Source organism: Mesoplodon mirus, assembly GCF_964341445.2.
Source record: "Mesoplodon mirus genome assembly, chromosome: 13".
Lineage (NCBI taxonomy): Eukaryota > Metazoa > Chordata > Mammalia > Artiodactyla > Ziphiidae > Mesoplodon > Mesoplodon mirus.
In genome coordinates, this window is record NC_138989.1 from 62,397,558 (window position 1) to 62,416,422 (window position 18,865).

General features: G+C 40.2%; 1 protein-coding gene across 2 annotated transcripts in view; it reads right to left on the reverse strand.

The window, feature by feature from the left end:
- EPG5 (ectopic P-granules 5 autophagy tethering factor) overlaps positions 1-18,865 on the reverse strand; it is a 126,841-nt gene that overhangs the window by 42,936 nt on the left and 65,040 nt on the right. For both annotated transcript variants that reach the window (XM_082641540.1, XM_082641539.1), the window contains exons 25-29: positions 15,984-16,128; positions 13,252-13,423; positions 11,726-11,888; positions 3,567-3,709; positions 2,221-2,377 (exon numbers count right to left, since the gene is read on the reverse strand). In XM_082641540.1, the coding sequence (XP_082497666.1) occupies positions 2,221-2,377; positions 3,567-3,709; positions 11,726-11,888; positions 13,252-13,423; positions 15,984-16,128 (780 nt within the window). The remainder of the gene's footprint in view (positions 1-2,220; positions 2,378-3,566; positions 3,710-11,725; positions 11,889-13,251; positions 13,424-15,983; positions 16,129-18,865) is intronic.

Below are 18,865 nucleotides of genomic sequence, written 5' to 3' on the forward strand. Positions count from 1 at the left end.
TCGGGCCTGACCTCCAGCCTGGGAACCAAGATCCCACAAGCTTTGTGGAGCAGTAAAAAAGAAAAAAGAAAAAAAGGAGCAGTACAATATCAAGGAATAAAAAACAAAACAGAATTAGAAAGACAGAAATTACATTAGGAAAAATAAAACTATAACTGAAACAACTGCAACAAGGTAAAATAAAACCACAACAGAAGAAAGAAGAAAAAAAACTAAAAAAAAAAAAAAGGGCAGGGGGTGGTGGGGGGGAAGGGGGAAATAAGCCAAAGGAGAGAACAATAACAAAGAACAAAGAATAAAAGAAAAATAGAAAAATGAAAGATTTATTAGGAAAAATAAGAATATAAAAGAATCAACAACAATGAATCAACAAGGTAAAACAGAACCCCAATCTAAAAGAGGAAATAAATAAATAAAGTCTTGGCTATGGGGGCAGAGTTTAGGGAGGGTGGAATTTAGGCAGGGGTGGGGTTTAGGGTGGGGCGTGACCTAGGCAGGTGGGAGGTGACGTTTGAGCGTGGGGCGGGGCCTCTGCTCAGGACCTGCGCAGAAGGGGAGAGTCAGCACCTGGAAAGGAGGGCCTGTGGAGTGTGGAGTTCTGGAGTTTGTAGGTAGGGCCCTGGGTGAGGGTGTGTGGGTGGGGTTTAGACCGAGAGCATTGGAGGGTTTCTCCAAGTGCAGAGGTGGGGTCCTGGGTGGGGGTGTAGGGGCGGGGCTTGGGCTCTGCACAGCAGGAGGAAGGCTCCGAGGGCAGAGGATTAGGCCCGGGAGCCCAACAGGCTTCCCAGTGCCTAAGTGGACAGGGAAAGCACTGGTCCCGTTCCCTTCCGTTCCTTCATGCCCCTTCCCCACCATCTCCCCCAGGGTCTCCCCCGTCGCCGCTGTACCCCTAACTGTGGGTGGGTCCCTCTGGGTGTAGGAACTCTTCCCCTCCCCCAGCCACCCCTCAGGGGTGCCGGTCCCGGAGCTCTGGCCTTTACTTTTGCTCCCCCTTCCCTCCCTCCCACTCCCTCAGGACCCGCGTGGCTGGAGGGGGCCTAGGTGAGCAGAAGATCAGGCCCGGGATCTCAGCAGGTTCCTGGGGTCCTAAGTGGGCAGGGGAAACCTGGCCACGCTCCCTTTTGATTCTCTGCCCTCCCAATCATTCCCCAATTCCCCCCTTTCCCCTCCCCCAGCCGCCCCTCAGGGACACCACTCCCATCCCACCTCCACTTCTCCTCCCCCTGCACTCCCCCCACGTCCCACGTCCTACCCAGTCACTGGGGGTTCCTCCCATCCCCTTAGGTGTCCATGGTCCCCCTCTGGTGCCTGGTAGGTGCCCTAGTTGTGAGGAGACGCAAATTCCGCATCCTCCTAGAACACCATCTTGACTCCGCCCCCTCTTTATACTTTTTATGCTGTCTGTATTGCTTACAATAAGCATTCAACAATTTTATAATCAGGCAAAAATCTATTCTAAAACATCTATTTTAATATCTGCTCAGTATCACCTCCCTATAAGTATCCAAATAAATAGGTACTTATTTAATTGAATTTGGGTGAGAGTACATGATTAATTAGTATTTATATGTTTTCCAGCAAGTGGCATTTCTTGCTTTTATGACACATTTCATAAATCTGCATGGATACAATGCCCTTGCCTTTGTTAAATATCCATATATTTAACAGTAGGTCAAATAAGTAAATAAATGGTGACTAGCAACTGGGAGGCAGCAATGGACAGGTGGAGCAAGCACGGAATGTTGAGTCAGAAGACCTGGGGTCACTCTCAGCTCCAGCACTCACCAGCTCCAGCACTGTATTCCTTAGGCAAGTCACTTAATCTTTTAGAGACCAGTTTTCTCATCTTTAAGATGGGAATGCTATCAATCACACAGAGTTACTGCGAGGGTGAAATAAAATAATGAATCAAAAAGAATTTTATAAACAATAAAGAGCTTTGGTAATACCACTGTTACCAGAAACAGCATAAGATAGAATCTGATGTCTCCCCAGAGACTTACATATATTAATAATTTAATATCTCTTGTATGAAAAGCAGAATTCCATACCAACAATTCTAACGACATCTTGAGAAGTCAACAATTCAAAGGGGCTTCTGACTTAGGTAAGACTCTGAACCTATAATATTAGTGTGGAGTCAACCGTGCCTATATCTAATGAGGACACTGTAGGGACTCATCATATGTAAATAAGGCTAAAAACACAGGATAACCTTACCTGTCCCAAGATCTCAATGCATGAAGTAAAGAACTGCCTTGTGGGAGGATGACGCTGGGTCTCATCGCTGACGTAATCCACAACAGTAAAGAAGAGGCTGATGCCAACCTTCTGAACTCCAGGGGTGGGGTGTGACTGGTAGGCATTCACTAAGGCCCTGTGGGAAAATGTAGGTAAGGCTATTGGTCTACAGTAAGAGAATCCAGACCCACAGTGTTTCCCTGATACTCTACATTTCTCAGGCAATATTCTTAAGAGTCCTCAGAGCCCCATATGAATGTCACTTTAGAAATATTTCACGGGACAGCTTCTAACTTGACCCAACAACTTTTCAATACACAGAAGTGACTGTATGTCCTCCTAGGGGGAAAAAATTCAGCCTTTATTAACATTAAATGTTTTCATAATTGTATGTAATTCATAATTTATTACTCAATGTCATGTATTATAATATAAATACATATTTTTAAACACAAGAACCTCTATTTCCCTAAATTTTAAAATCCAAAATACTGACTTAGGTTGAAGAAAAAGATTTTTGTATAGAATAAGATCCTAGAATAAAAGATATCTCTTCTAATTCTTACTCTGTTTTGAGTTTCTTTCCTAGCAAAAGAAACATCAATCTCTTGTTCACCTTATCTCCTCCTCCTTCCCAGACCCCCACCTCCAATCCAACCCACAAAAGGTCTCCATTCCCCTGTCCACACCACCATCCTAATCTACTGGGGGATTAGCTGCTGGTACTAGAACGTGCAGTCACCTCTGCAGTAAAAGGCAGAGTCAACCTCCCCTTTCCCAGGAAATGTCCTGGTGGCTTTGGGAAGAAAAAGGAGAGCTCTAAGAGAAACCACAATGGTCAAATGCAGGTTGGCAACTACACCTGAGAGCCCTAGTTCCCCTGAGCAATTCCACTGCCTACTTTGCTCCATAATCTGAATGGACAATGATGACTTCCTGGGTAAATGTGACTTTAATATAAAACTTAAGCACTAAATCTCTCCGTGATTGAATTCTAATGCAATGTATCACCTCCTAATTCAAGGGTCAGCAAAATTATTCTACAAAGGGCCAGATAATAAATATTTTATGCTTTATGGGCTATAAATTGTCACTACACTCAATTCTGCCATTGTAGCATAAAAGCCATTCACATTAAGTAAATAAATGGGCATGGCTATGTCACAATAAAACTTTACTTATAAAAATAGATGGCAGGTCAGATTTGGCCCAAAGACTGCTGATTCCTGTACTAATTAGTGGGTGACTGGTGGGTATGGCAGCATGTATGATTACTGTCAGTAATAACAAATAGTATTTTAAATTATAATGCCCTCAAAACTTACGTAATCAAGTTTTCAGCATGCACAGCGGCTTCCACAATATTAAGTGATGGTGGTTTAGCAGCTTCTGCTTGCAACTGCTTCACTTCTTTTCGCAAAACATGAAGCTGTTGGCTTATTGCTCCATTCTTATGCAACCCTTCAAACTAACAAAAATTAAAGTGGTCAACAGACATATTTGCCCCTACAGCTTTCTAGAGCAGATATTTTATTTTAAATGTCCTGGGTATTCGATAAAGAGAATATTATTACAACTTAAATATCGTAACTCAAAACTCTCAGCTGAACCTGAGAAGGATGGGGAAAAAAACGTCAAAAACCTATACGAGAATCTCAGGCTCTTCATGAAGAATCAAACTTGAATTAGTTCATTGCTGGTTCAGATCCTTTTGTAGGCTATGTTCTACGTCACTCATGCTTCAATGCTCCAATTCTGATCAAAAATAAACTCAGGGTCTTCCACCACTGGGGCTTCTCTTGAAGCACATCAAGCCGCCCTCTGTTGGCCATCCCTCCCCATAACCATAACTCCTCTCTGTTCTCCCAATCCAGAAGCACATATAATTTGACTCAAGACACTGTGGCTGCACGTTTCATCTGCACCAAACATAAAAAGAGGATGACACAAATCTGTTAATAAAACAACTGCCATTTTGAAAGGAAGAAAAGATATATACTTATAAAAGAAACACCAAAAATAAGATAAAATACAAGAAGTGCCCAAACCAGTTGCGTGCCTAGGAAAGCGCAATTGACTAATTCAGTGGTTCCTAAAAGCTGGTCTTTGATAAAATTTTTATTGGTTCTCAGTAAAGATGTGAAACATAAGAAGAATTTATTGAGCTTTAAAAAAAAAACTAAATTTATTTTAATTTTTTTAAAACTATACTTTATTTAAGATTATGTCTTTCCTATTTGAGGGGGTTGTTAATATCCCTTTCTCTAATTAATTGATGGTGACCTATATGATAACTGCTTTGTATGTACATTTTTAATGTCCTTTTTTGCCTGTGGACAGATACAGAGAACATCCTAGGCCCAGGTTGCAACACAGTGTGGCAGTTGTGGGGGACAGGACAGAGGGACAGCCAAGAGGAGCTCAACCAACTAGGGGGTCAGGGCTGAAGAGGGCAGTGTCATCAGACTGGGGAGCAGAGGGACCTGTCTTAGAGGTACCTTTAATGCAGGTTAGGGAATTTGGACTTATCTTGCAGGCATGGCAGGAAATGCTGAAGAGACCAGAACATTTAGAAAGCAGGAATTTTAAATCCTACTTCTCTTCACATATGCCTTCCCCAATCACTTGGGTGAGCAGTAGAGTCTACATTTTCCTTTATATGCACCTGCCCAAACCCAGGCCTCAGCCACCACTGCAGTGATTACAGGTATCCTTTGTTTATAAATAATGTAATTACTTAATTCACAAACTTGCTCAAATGAATTCCTTATATCCCTGCCAGAGTTATTTTCATAAATTCCAGATCAAAAGCTCCTGAAGGGCAATGGTCTGGCTTGTTTTGCTTTACACAGCAGCCCAGTGCAGCACAACTCTGATAGATGGCATGTTGAGCCCCTACTTTTATGATCATGATAATAAGTTTCTTCCACAAAACTCACCAATGTTGTGTTAAAAATCTTTATAAAACTTCTTGTTTTACAGAAAAAATAAGCTGTGACTATGAATCAAAAGGCATAAAAGATGCTTAGCATTTTTTAGCAATAAAGTATTGTTTAATTTTAAAAAAAGGCATAAAAGTGAATATCCAAGAGCATATAATGTTAACAACAATTACTTCAATTTTTACTACTGGAGAAACAAAAGATTAAAAAAAGTAAATTACTTCCATTAAACCACCTAATGAATCAATTCAAATATTTTATTTCAAATCTTTCAAATAACAGGCCAATGTTTAATAGCCCAAAATGTGATCAGGAGTACGTGCAGTACCCAATATGTCACCAAGTACAGTTAAACTGGGTCTTTGAGTCACAGCCCTTGGCTGACCTGGAGAGAAAGCATCAAAGAGAGGAAAAGAAAGAACCTGAGAGGAGGAAGGAAGACAGTAAGAATGAAGGGAAGTGGAAAGACAATGGGTAATAAAAAAAGAGAGGCTCACTTGACTGGGAAACGCAGAGAGACAAGACTAAAATCACTTTGTAACTTGAACTTTAAAACTGCCACCCCATGTTGTAGAAACTACTGATGCTGAAGAATAAAAGAAAATCAACTAGTTTAGGAAAGTTTAAACTTTCTCACAAAAAACCCCAAAATTATCATAATTTTCTAGTCTACTTATTTTTGTTCATTGTTCCTACCACTGTTAAAAGTTTTCTTTTCTTACTAGAGGGGAGGTGAGAGAGATTGAATGACTACCGGCTCATAATTACAAGAAGCTGTAGACAATAGAACAAAGCAGCATGCTGGAAGCCCGTCCCCTTGAGTCACTATAAGTAGACAAAAAAATACAAAAGTTGCACAAAGCATGTGCTTCAGCAAGTTGTTAAAATAATGTGAGGCCCTCAGGGGGTCTTTTCCATCTTTCATTTCTAGGAATGAGCAATTTTTCACATGATAATAAATCAGTCCTGGGTCCAGCAAACATGCCCCACAATACCAAAGAACAACAAAAGGAACCCTATTATAAATCACCCCATATCCTCAGGGAATATCACCAAATTATTAGAGGCTTCTGTTAGGAGAGGCGACCACAGAAGAGGCACGTCTCACTTCCCAGAAAATATCTTTGGCTTTTGTATACCCCAAACAAGCTATACATAGTTCAAACATTTGCAGATGGCTGGAAATTTCCAGGGTTTTCCCTCACAGAAAAATTCTACTAAGCAATAAGATATTTTCATGATATAATTTGAAATCTTTACAAAAGAGCCATTGAAATTTATATTTAAAATACGTTTAACATGTTTTAATTTTAGAACTTAAAATTCACACTTGAAATATAAAATTATTTTCCATGAAGTTGATTTTAAAAATTCATCCAATCCAGGAATTCTCTAATCACTGAAAAAGAAGCACTCCTACCACACTAACTCAGAAAGAAAGGGGTACACATGTTAATTCAAATGAGATTTGACCGTCATGATCAGCTAGTTTTCAAAAATCAGAGCTGAAAGAGCCAAAGCAAATGGCCTGGCCATTTCCCAATACTGAATGGAAAAGCACAACTCTTGAATTTAAATAGATGCGGGCTTGAATTCCAACTGAGCCACTTACTAGCTGTGTGAGGATGACAAGTCTTTGAGTCTCTCTGAACCTGCTTTCTCTTCCTCATTCTGTGAAGCTAAGTGAAAAACGTAAGCAAAACCCCTAGCAGATTACCTGGAATGTGAGAGTGCCCAAGCAAGGGATAAGAAATACTCTGAACAGGGCTGAGAAATAAAGTAGTGCACTGAAGTATGACCAGCCTTACCGCTTTCCAAGATCGAATGCCCAGGAGACACTTGTATTAGAGTAAAAAGGTAAGTGGAGCAGTGTGTGGTATTTAAGTCAGGATTTTGTATGGAAAGCATTAAACTGGCCAACTAAGCATTAAATTGGCCAAAGGTAAGCAGGATCAAAAATGACTGCCAATTTCTAGTAGGAAAAAGTTCCAACTTCCATGTCTTCCACAGCCAGATAATATCTTCAGGGAGATTATTATGAAGAGTATGTATCCATCGTTCATTCCTTCAAACACATCCATTCTGTGACACTGACTGTGTGAAGCACTGACAACATAAACAGGAAAGAGACAAGATCCTGGCCCTCAGGTAACTCAAAATCTGTTAAAGCCTACAGAAGTAATCATAACACAGAACAAGCTGTAATGCAGTCTAACAGGTGGTGTGCTTGTGACTCTCCCTGACTGATTCGGGGGTGTTAAAGGGTACCTATCATGTGCCAAGAGCCATTCTAGGTGGTACTGGTAACACAGATGAATACAGATGAATAAGGACAGGAGCTCTAATCCCAAAGAGGTTACAGTCTGGTAGGAAAAATAGCAGGTAACTACAACAGCATTTATGCTCAAGCTGCGATAAGAGGAGGGAATATATCTCAGTTTGATTAGAGGAGTCAAGAAAGACCTCAAGAAAAGATGCTGCCTGAACCAAGGAATGAAGGGATGAGCAGAAGCTCAGAAATGAGTCGGGGAGAACAAATAACAGCATATGCTAAGAACAAAGGCATGTCATGTTTGCAGAACAGAAAAGGTCTAAATTGCTAGAAAATAGAAGGTTTGGGGAGTGGGAGAGAGGGTAAATGATGTTGCTAGAAAAAGATTAAGAACAGATTAGGAAGGGTCCTAAGAGACATACTCCTTTTAGATACTAGAGAACCAACGTGGGTTTTTAGCCCGGAAATGTGATCAGATTTGTGTTTAAAAAGATGAATGGTGGAAAATGAACTAGATAGAGACAGGAAGGCTGCTGTATTCGTTCAGGGGAGAAGTGATGTGGGCCAACCATAGGGCAATGGCAATACAAACAGAAAAAGGCAGACATTTAAAGCCATTTCAAAGGCAGAACCAGTATGACTTGGAAAGCAACTAGATAGGAAGTATGGGGGGGAGGAGAGGATGTGGATACTGATGCCTCGGTCTCCATCTTGGGAGCCCAGGTAAGTGGAATTACAGAAAAAACAGGTTTGACAGGTAAAGATGAGATTAGTTTAGGACCTACGGAGTTTGAGGTATCTATGGGACATTCATAGAATGTTAAGTAAGCAAGAAGAAGTCTAGACCTGGAACTCAAGAGAGAATTCTGGATTAGACAAACAGAACAGGAGTCATCAACATATGGACTGACCCTTCGGGGGTCATGGACTGTTGAGGATCGACTGAATCTATGAACTCTTCAGGAAAAAAACATTTCTATACACTTTCAGGGTCTTCTCTGGCCCACTAAAGACCCTTCACAAACCCCAGATTATGAACTCTAGCACAGACAAAAGGCAAAAGCAGCTGGTATCACAGTGAAGAAGGGAATCAGGAGTAGAACCAAGCACAACCAGCAATCCAAGCGTTGAGGAAACCTGGAGGAAGTTGAGAAGTGGCTGGAGACCTGAGGAATCCAGAAGAGGCCTCATGATGTTCAGTATCACCAGATGATAGAATGATGTCAAACAGGATCAACACTACTAATCACAACCATGAGGTGGGCACTGGACACCCGTATATAGAGGGGCTACAGTTTTACATTGTAAGAATAACACAATCTACCTTCTTCAGGAATACTGTCTCCCAGTGACAGTTTCTTGATGAGCCATGAACACTCAGAACTCACCTTCCCTACCCCTGACAAACACCTCTCTTCCTACAAACTAAAGTCATCCATTTGTGTAATGGACAGCATTAGACTCAAGTACAATCTTTAACAAAAAATCAGAGCAGGGGCTTCCCTGGTGGCGCAGTGGTTGAGAGTCCGCCTGCTGATGCAGGGGACACGGGTTCGTGCCCTGGTCTGGGAGGATCCCACATGCCGCGGAGCGGCTGGGCGCATGAGCCATGGCCGCTGAGCCTGCACGTCCGGAGCCTGTGCTCCGCAACGGGAGAGGCCACAACAGTGAGAGGCCCACGTACCGCAAAAAAAAAAAAAAAAATCAGAGCAAACCTAACTGACTTGCTTAGATAAGCCCAAGCTTCATGGCAGCTAGAGTTTTACCTTTCCTCCACTTTGCTCTTAGCCATTAATGAGTAGCAAAAAAAAATTTTATCTTCAGTTCCTAGAAGTATCAACCAGTAAATACTGCCCAGGACATCTGGAATTAGCAATTACTGTATAATTTTCCAAAGAAATCCTATTTAAGTCTCAGACTATGAAAGTTGCTTGCTGTCTTTACATTTTTAATTCCCCTGGCACATCTGCATCATCAGGCAAAATAATGGCTGGAGTAGTACTATTGATACTGATACTTCTAGGAGCCATCAGCGGGAGTTCCCAAGCTTCTTGATTTTCCAAATGACGGGACGTCGTAAACTAAAAGTCAGGGTACTGGGCAACAAGTAAGGCCAGCAGAAAATTAAAATGTGCTTTAAGAAAACTTGGATATTTCTAATGAGGTTATGGCCACAAAACACAGCTATTTTTCAAATTCTTTAAGCTTCTATAAAATCTCCTCTTTTTTTGCTGTGTCCTTTCTGGTTTTTTTACTTCTTTCTTCAAGCAATCTTAGCATCTACCAATTTTTCTTTTGAAAAGTATTTTTTGTGTTGTCTGTAAAAGCAAAATCTAAGGCATATTCATTTTAATCCCTATCATAGATCATCTTTCTGATCTCCCTCCTCAAAATAATAATCAAAATTATTTTGAAGGTATTTTAGAAAAGGTGTACCTTTTTATTTCAGAATTAACGAACTAAAGGTTATAAAAGAAATTTGAATTCAAGGGTTCAAATAAATCAAGACTATGATCCCTTTTTCTGAAAAGGAAAAAAAAACAGGTCACCGGTAGGCTTAGAGTTAAAGCTCCCAGGTCTGCCTAGTGGTATTTTCCACCGCAAGACCCTGCAATTTAATAGGAGGTCAAGCAATCAGACCTGTTGTTTGGCTGGGACAGCAAATATTTACAAGTCTTCAAACAGTAAGCTATTAGCCAGAATTGGAAAGACATTTCTTTGTACTTATCTCAGTAGTCACTTAAAAAAAATGCATTTTAGGAGAATTCCCTTCTCTATACAGAATTAACAGCCTGACAAAGATATGTAATTTCAAAATATGGAAAAATACCATATTTGTAAAAACACAGATTGGTATCAAAATGTCCCTTTTTTATTATAACTGGATACATTTTCAGCCTTTTCCCCATCAACTCAAACTCCACCCTCAGCTGGCAAACTTTTCTTCCTGTTTTATTGTTTTAGCAAGTGATCCTTCTTAAATACCTCTACCTTAGTCTTGGGGGAATAAAAACACACCAAAAGAAAATTAACTTCATAAGGTACCTGGCCAAAGATATTATCTCAGTATTTAGGAATCTCACATTCCAGGCCAAATTTCTTAACAGACGCATACAACTATGTTGAAAAAATTTAGAAATGAATTTTGAAGGTAATAAAAAATATGAGTATAAAAAATTATTTCAAAGAAGACATTTTAAGAAAACAGTCTCCTAGAAGAGACTGATGAAAAATACATTAGATCTGTTAAAATATGGACTGGCACAAAAAGAAGGGAAATTTTTGAAAGACAACCAAGAGTCAGTAAAATAAATACCCCAATTTGTAAAAGCTAACAAAAAAAGAGAAGCTATTTTTGTGCAAGTGTAGTCAAGGAGCAGGTAGCGCCTGTCTCCAATCATTTCTTTCCCAGCTCACGGAATACTGAATTCACTTGCGGAAAGAGTACAGTGCAGTGACTAAGGAGCATGCACTCTGCAGCTGGAGGGCCTTCCTGGTTTTGCCACTCACTGGCAGCGTCACCTTGGATATGTAACTTAAGCTCTCTATGCCTCTATTTCTTCATCTGGAAAATACAGACAATAAAGATACCCACCTTATAGTATTGTGGTGAGAATAAAACAAGTTCTGTAAAGTGTTTAGACTCTACCTGGCATAAAGTGAGTGCTATGACATACTGGCTAAGGCTAACCTTCCATTCTGAAGTCCTTACAATGTCATAGACCCAACTTTGGCCTGTTGGCAAGCTCCACCCAACTGATCTGCTTTTCACACGTGCCTCCCACCTTTGTCTTCAGTGGCTCCCCACCACCCGCAGCATTCAGCCAGAACCCCCACATGATGATCTTTTCCAATGTGAGTTCCAACCTTTCCAACATGAATCACCCGCCTCTGAAAAAAAACAACTGAAACAGATCGATTGAGCCACTGGCCCCTAGATGAAGTCATGGTGACCCCATTCCCACATTCCTTCTAACTGAATCCAAGCTATCATCACCAAAATCTTTAACACTAGTTTGAGCCCCTCTCTCCAAGAATCATCTCAATTATTCCCCTTTTCTTTTCATTTCTATCTATCTGTCTTATAAGACTCATCAGCACTTACGGAAATAAGTGATTAGCTTTGTATGTATCTTCACTCTCCCCAGAACTATTAAATGTTTTGGGACATGGATGACATACTAAATACTTCTTTCAGTCTTTCTCAATGATATGCCAATATTAGGGACTCAAATGAAACTCTCTGAATTATGAAGAGACTTAACCTTACCTGAACTGTTACAACTCCGGCTCCTTGGCACTTCTTGCCACTACTGCCTCTACACTCCAAATGCAGCGTGGTCTGTTCTTCTCGATTAACATACTGCTTGGGCATTGTGTCCAACAGCTCACTGTCCAGCACAACCTGCTGAGCTTCCCGAAGAGCTGCAGTTCTGAAAACCATCATCGGTAGGTTACAAAAAAAAAAGTCTTAGGAAAGATTTTATGATAAGTGATAAAGGCTTCCAGTCACCCCCAGCCTGCATTAGAGAACGATAAGGCACAAGAATTCCATAGTAACAAAAAACCAAAGGTGTGTGTGCCAAGACTTACCCAAACCCTCTCCCTGGAAGTCAGAGAGTTAAAAAAGGAGGGAAAAGTAAGACAACTTTTTAGCCAGAAACAAAGCTCCATTTAGAATCTGTGTTATATCAACAACGTTTTTTTAAATGAACCCTTAAATGCAGAAGAGCAAATGAGAGTTCCATCCTGATTTAATCATCCTAAAGGCGTACCTTATTTGTAAGTACCAGTGACTTCTTAGATATTAGCAACTCAAACTGAGATGTGGAAGACATGAAAAGCTAGTTGTTTACATGGGTGTCAACACTGTATTGATTATTACAGTGATGTGCAGGCAGCCTGTGTGTTGCATGCGCAAACAACACACATACGATACCTGACTAAACCAAAGACAACCAAGGGATAAAGGGCCAATAAGAGATTGATTCCCGTGGGCTTGGGCTTTGCAAAGATAAACTCTTTCACTTGATAAATAAAACAGACTCTACACGCACTCCTCCTCACAGGATCACAAGCTACAATCAAAACCTTATATATATGATCATTCTGTATCCACCGTGAACTCAAAATACTAAAATGACTTTCCCACACTTCGATCAAGTATCTGTGTCAATTTTTAAAAGAATATGGGGGCCTCCCTGGTGGCGCAGTGGTTGAGAGTCCGCCTGCCGATGCAGGGGATACGGGTTCGTGCCCCGGTCCGGGAGGATCCCATATGCCGCGGAGCGGCTGGGCCCGTGAGCCATGGCCGCTGAGCCTGCGCATCTGGAGCCTGTGCTCCGCAACGGGAGAGGCCACAACAGTGAGAGGCCCACATACCGCAAAAAAAAAAAAAAATAAAAAAAATAAAATAAAAATAAAAGAATATGGAGAGTCAGAGAGCAAAGCAGTGAAAAGAGAGTAAATCTCATTTCATTCCCTTTTAACACCATCTTTCCAGTATCAGAAGACTTCCTCAGGAAAAGCATAAGAAAAAAATTTAGCTGGCACTGCTGACACTCGGAAATGCCACAAGAAACTACAATTTATATACTTCATGAAAGCACCACATAATTTCCACATGAAATTAAAAGACTTGTCACAACTTGGTTAACTAAGGTAACCAGCTGAGCCAGTCTGGTCAAATTACCCTGGTGGTGAGAAGGCTAATGAAGAAGCTCTTCTAGATGCTACTCATCAGGCCGTCAAAGCAGCAAGCACAGAAGCATGATCCTGGAGGGCTTGTGGTCTTACCTGGCCTGCTGCCGCAGCAGATTCAGATCTGTGCGTACCAGCTGGATGGTGTCCTTCTGACTCAGGATCGAGGCTGAGGAAAAAACTGGCACAGGAGGCCTCATTGGCTGCAGAACAAGGGGAGGTTGGGGGTCCTCATGTTTCCGCAGGTTACTTAAAACCCTTTCTTTAGCTGAAAAAAAAATTAAGTCATATTTACTGAATAATGGCTACTACTAGGTCATAATGTACTATAAAACTAATCTGTTACCTTCACAAAGAATGTTAGAGATCTGAAGAATGGTTGTTTAAATCATCAGAGGCCTAAATGAATAAAATTATCTTTTGTTCCTTGCAAGTTTTGAGGGATCACCCACTAGCCTAAGAATACTCTACCAGGAGCTGAGAGCTCAGGAGCATGCGATATGATTAAATAGAATTCCTATCCTCAAAAAGTCTCGATGACAGTTAAAGACCTACTGCTCACAATCTTAAATTATCACCCTAGACAGCTTTGCATGACACGCTAAGGTGTTTGGACTTGATACTAGTGTAAATGGGATCTAGTGAATAACTCTAAGCAAGCTTTAGAAAGATGGTAGCTATCATCTGGACAGTGGACTGGGGAAATGGGGCGGGTAGCCTAGTTAAGAGTTTAATGCAATCATCCAAATAAACTTCACAGGAATAGGAGAAAGAGGACTGGGCATTATGGAATGAAGCTGAGTGAAAAGTCCTACATTAGGCCAAGGTTTGAACAGGAGGGTGGAGAGTAGCAGAGTTAAAATGAATGAAGACATGGGCATGAACTCCTACAGAACTTATATTTATGTAGTCATAGTCATTCATTCATTCATTTGTTCATTCACTCAAAAACTGATTTACGAGTCCAAATAAGAAATCACGTACCATATAAGAAAAATAAAGGTAAAAAACAGTAAATCTGTACCATGCAACTTTGCACTAGATTTCACATGATCTCATACTGCTCAATCCAACTTAAATGTTTATATTTCTACACTTAGTACACAGCTGAATACACAGTAGGTGTCCAATAAATTCCTATCTTCCCTTCCTTTCTTTTCATTACACTATCCACATACCACACAGCTCATAGGGACTGAAGAACATGAAGAAAAATGCTGCCATGTAAGATAACAGAGGTCGGGAGAGGTCAAGGGAATTTCAAGTCAGTAAGTCAACAAAGTACTTAAGGGACTACTCTGAATTTCCGATTTCATTCCAGATATAGCATTCAATTTTCTATTCTTGTTAAGAAAAATTAAAGAAAACTTAATAGCCATGACTTTACTTGGCATACGAAAACTTGTATTGTTTGTAATCCAAACAGATGGAATTTAACATTCCAAACAGGTCAAGTCCAGGACCGTCCCTTATAGCTGGGGTTTTTCCACTAGAACTACCACTCTACGCACAGAATGTAACAAAGCTGGATATTCACCATGGGGTAAGACTCCTGACTATGTTCAAGTTTCTTTCAAGCAATATTAGGTCACGACTCTAAAGGAAAATGGGGGTGGGGGAGGTGGGGAGGGTCTTTTTCTAACCCAATATAACTTATTACGAAAGAAAAATCAAGGGTGGTACTTTAAATACAAAACAAAAGACAGAAAAAAACTTAATTCAGAGCATATTTAACTATAATCACAACTCTGGACCACAACTGACAAAAAGTTACAAAGCCAACAAATTTAAGAAAAAGAAGTTGGTGTCGTAAGTATACAGTAACCTATGAAGAGCTGCTGATATTTTTCCTACAATCACAATCACACGTTCCATCGTTTGATATAATCATCATCTAACCTGCTCTCATCTGAGAAAAACCTGAAACTAATTATTTAAAAATTTAGGCTGTAATTTTATTTAGAACTGCAACCTGTACTGATCGCCAGAAACAAGACAAGTGGTGAAGAGCAGGGTCTCTGAAGCCCGCTCTTCAAAGCCCCAGCTTTGTGACTTCAGAAAGTTACCTAACCAACATACACTTCAGGTTCCTTATCTGCTCAATGCAAACCCCAAATAATTAAATTCTAGCTTCTACTTTACATGTTTTAAGTCAATTAAAGTATCTTTTTAAAGCATCATGGAGAAAATGAACCACAAACTACCTAATCACTTTCCCAATTTACAAGAAATACAGGGGACAGAAAAACATATTAAACTATACCACAAAGGTATAATTAGCAACATCCAGACAGTGGGAAACTCCATGGCAAGAGTCATGCCTCAGTGTGGGCCAATGACATGTAACTGGAAAGTCTATGAGCAGCTTCTTGAAAGAGTCCTTGAAAGAGGGAGACTTCCCTACCCACTGAATGGAATGCAAATGAGACAGCTTAAGCTTAAGCAGCCACGTTGAACCGTAAGTGGATGTCAGATGTGAACACAGTGAGACAGCAAGATAGGAGGGGTACGGGTCCTTGAAGGCTTTCAGGCCATAAAGCTACTGCTCTGAACTGCCTGCCTCCAGACTTCTTTTACACGGAAAAAAAATCCCTATCTTATTTAAGTCCTCACTGTTTTTGGAATTTCTCTCATTCAAAGCATAACCTAACCCCAAGTGGTTAACAAGTTAACAATGAACTCCTAAAAAAGCAGTTCTCACTGAGGGGTACACTTTGTGAACCTTAACCCTCAATGGCTCTGATTCACTCACTCACCCACCATTCATTCACTCATTCATTCACTCACCCATTCATTCAAAGGGTCTGATGCTCACTCACACAACTCACCCAACAAAGGATCAGTGAAGTCCAGCGGCACTGACGAACTGCAGGGTGTAGAATGGGACTCAAGCTTGGCCTGCATCCACAGACTAATGGTTTCCTGAAATTCATAATGTATGCGCTCCATGTTCAAATACTCCATCCACAGGTCCTAAAATGGAACCACAGGACTTTAACTTTCAGAGGTGAATCACATATTCACATATAAAACTGTATATTTAACTTTAAAGTGAACCCATAAGTTTCAACATGAGGTGGTCCACTCCAAGTTCTCCAAGCATTAGGATAAATCACATTTAAAATGGGCACTCTAGGGAATTCCCTGGCGGTACGGTGGCTAGGACTTGGCACTTGAACTGTCTAGGGCCCGGGTTCAATCCCTGGTCAGGGAACTAAGATCCTGCAAGCCGCGTGGTGCAGCCAAATAAATAAATTAAAAAATAAAATGTCTAACACCCTTAGGAATCTCAAAACTTTTTGATTGTGTACCATGACTGGAAAAAATTATTACAATAGCCTCACTAAATGTATATTTATATATTACATACATATACTACTGAACTAATATAAGACATAGGTAAAAAAAAAAAAAACAAATTTTAAAGAGATAAAAAATAAATATATTGAAAATAATTGGATCTGGATTATATCAAGCCCTAGGTCCCAATACCAACTTACAGGAAATACAGGGGACAGAAAAACATATTAAACTACACCACAAAGATATAATCAGCAAAATCCAAACTGTGGAGAAGCTCTATGGACAAACTACCCAGTTTCTTCAACAAATAAATTGCAATTTAAAAAAAAAAGGATATGGGGAGACCTATAGATTTAAACAGATTAATAAGAACTATCAACCAATTACAAAATGCAGACTCTGATTCAAACAAACTGTAAGAGCAAATAAAAACCAAACTTTTATGACATTTGTAAGAGCACTGGAAATTTGAACACTGTCTAGATATTTGATATTAAGAAATTACTGTTAATATATTTCAGATATAAATGCTCTTGGGTTATGTTATTATTTTTTTTAATAAATTTATTTATTTATTTATTTTTGGCCATGTTGGGTCTTCGTTGCTGCGGGCGGGCTTTCTCTAGTTGTGGTGAATGGGGGCTACTCTTCGTTGAGGTATGTGGGCTTCTCACTGTCGTGGCTTCTCTTGTTGCAGAGCACGGGCTCTAGGCGCTCAGGCTTCAGTAGTTGTGGCTTGCGGGCTCTAGAGCTCAGGCTCAGTAGTTGTGGCGCATGGGCTTAGTTGCTCCATGGCATGTGGGATTTTCCCTGGCCAGGGCTTGAACCTGTGTCCCTTGCATTGGCAGGCAGATTCTTAACCACTGCACCACCAGGGAAGCCCTGTTATTTTTTTAAATCTTTGTCTTTTAAAATATGTATCGAATGCCCTCTAGGATTAGCTCCAACATGGTGGTGGGACTGGACTGGCTATAGGTGAAACGACACATGATACATACAGGCAGAGGGAGAAGGGCATGTCTATTACACTATTCTATTTTTCTGTATGATTGAATTTTTCATTAGAAAAGGTAAAATAAATAAGTAAATAGATATGATTGACCAAAAAAGATAGAAACAGAAATTCCAGTATTTTCCTCCCACTCTCCAGTGAGCTGTCTTGCATATTTTGCATATTTGTCTTGCATAAAGTATATGTCTGGCATATATTTCACTCTGGTGATGACTACATATTAGAATGGTGGACTGCCATTAGTAAAAAAGAAAGTCAACTATCAATGAACACCGAAAACTACTTCAAACAGAAATAGCTGATGAGCAGATATGGACTGTGGTTTTGTGGACGATGGTTTTCTTTCTTTTTTTCTGATTTTGAGTGTTCTAAAGGATACCTATAAATGTAAAAATGTTTCAGGCTTCTCAATTAGCACACTCCCATGAAGTCCTAAATCGTTATTTCCAAACCAATCATGGCACAAGGCATTCCAGACTCAGAGAAGGAACTCCAAAGTCATCCTGATCACAAGCCTGGATCTTGGATGCACCAAACTGTTTGAGGTGCTGTACCAGACGCTTCTACCATGTATACACATCTCCTTTAATTGGGGTCTGGATGTCACTTTCTCCACCTCTGTGCTAAAGTACTATTGACAGAAGCTAACAATTAGAAAAGAATACTGAGAATTAACAGTGGGTAAGCAGGGATGTTTCAGAAACCACTAAAAGGCAGAACAACTCTGAACCTGAATTACTGATTCAAAATACTAGCTATAAAATTAAATGGCCAGCAGAAACTAACACAACATTTTAAAACAACTATACTCCAATAAAAAAAATTTTTTAATAAATAAATAAAATTTTTTAAAAAATCAAATGGCAACAAAGACTTTAAAAAAACAAAGAAAGCAATTAACCGTGTAGATGCTGGGGAACCAAGATAAATATTAAAGAACCAAGAAAGCTATGATTAATTTTTTAAAACACTGACCAAGTACCTACTACATGCAAATTCTCAGATAAGGCTTTGGGTTGTGGAGTATAAACAAGAGATGATTATGGACCTGCACGCAAAAGATTTCAGGACACCATGATCATCTGTGTATTTTTCCTATTTCTCTGGTCCTGTATTCTCAGCCTTATTTCTCTGTGCCTTTCAATGTTACTTCTCAGAGTTCCATCTTCAGTCCTCTTCTTAATCCAAATACTCTATTACCATTACACCCACGTTTCCTACACTACCCCATTCCTGAACTCTAGACCTGTACATCCCCTCCCCACCAACCCTTTAATTAGAGCTTTCCTTGAAGCCCCTCAGGCACCTCCTCTTCCAGAACTGTAAACAGCAGCTGCCCAAGCTATGAATTTGGAAGTCCTTGTACTATCTAACCTGCCCTACGACTGTACCAAT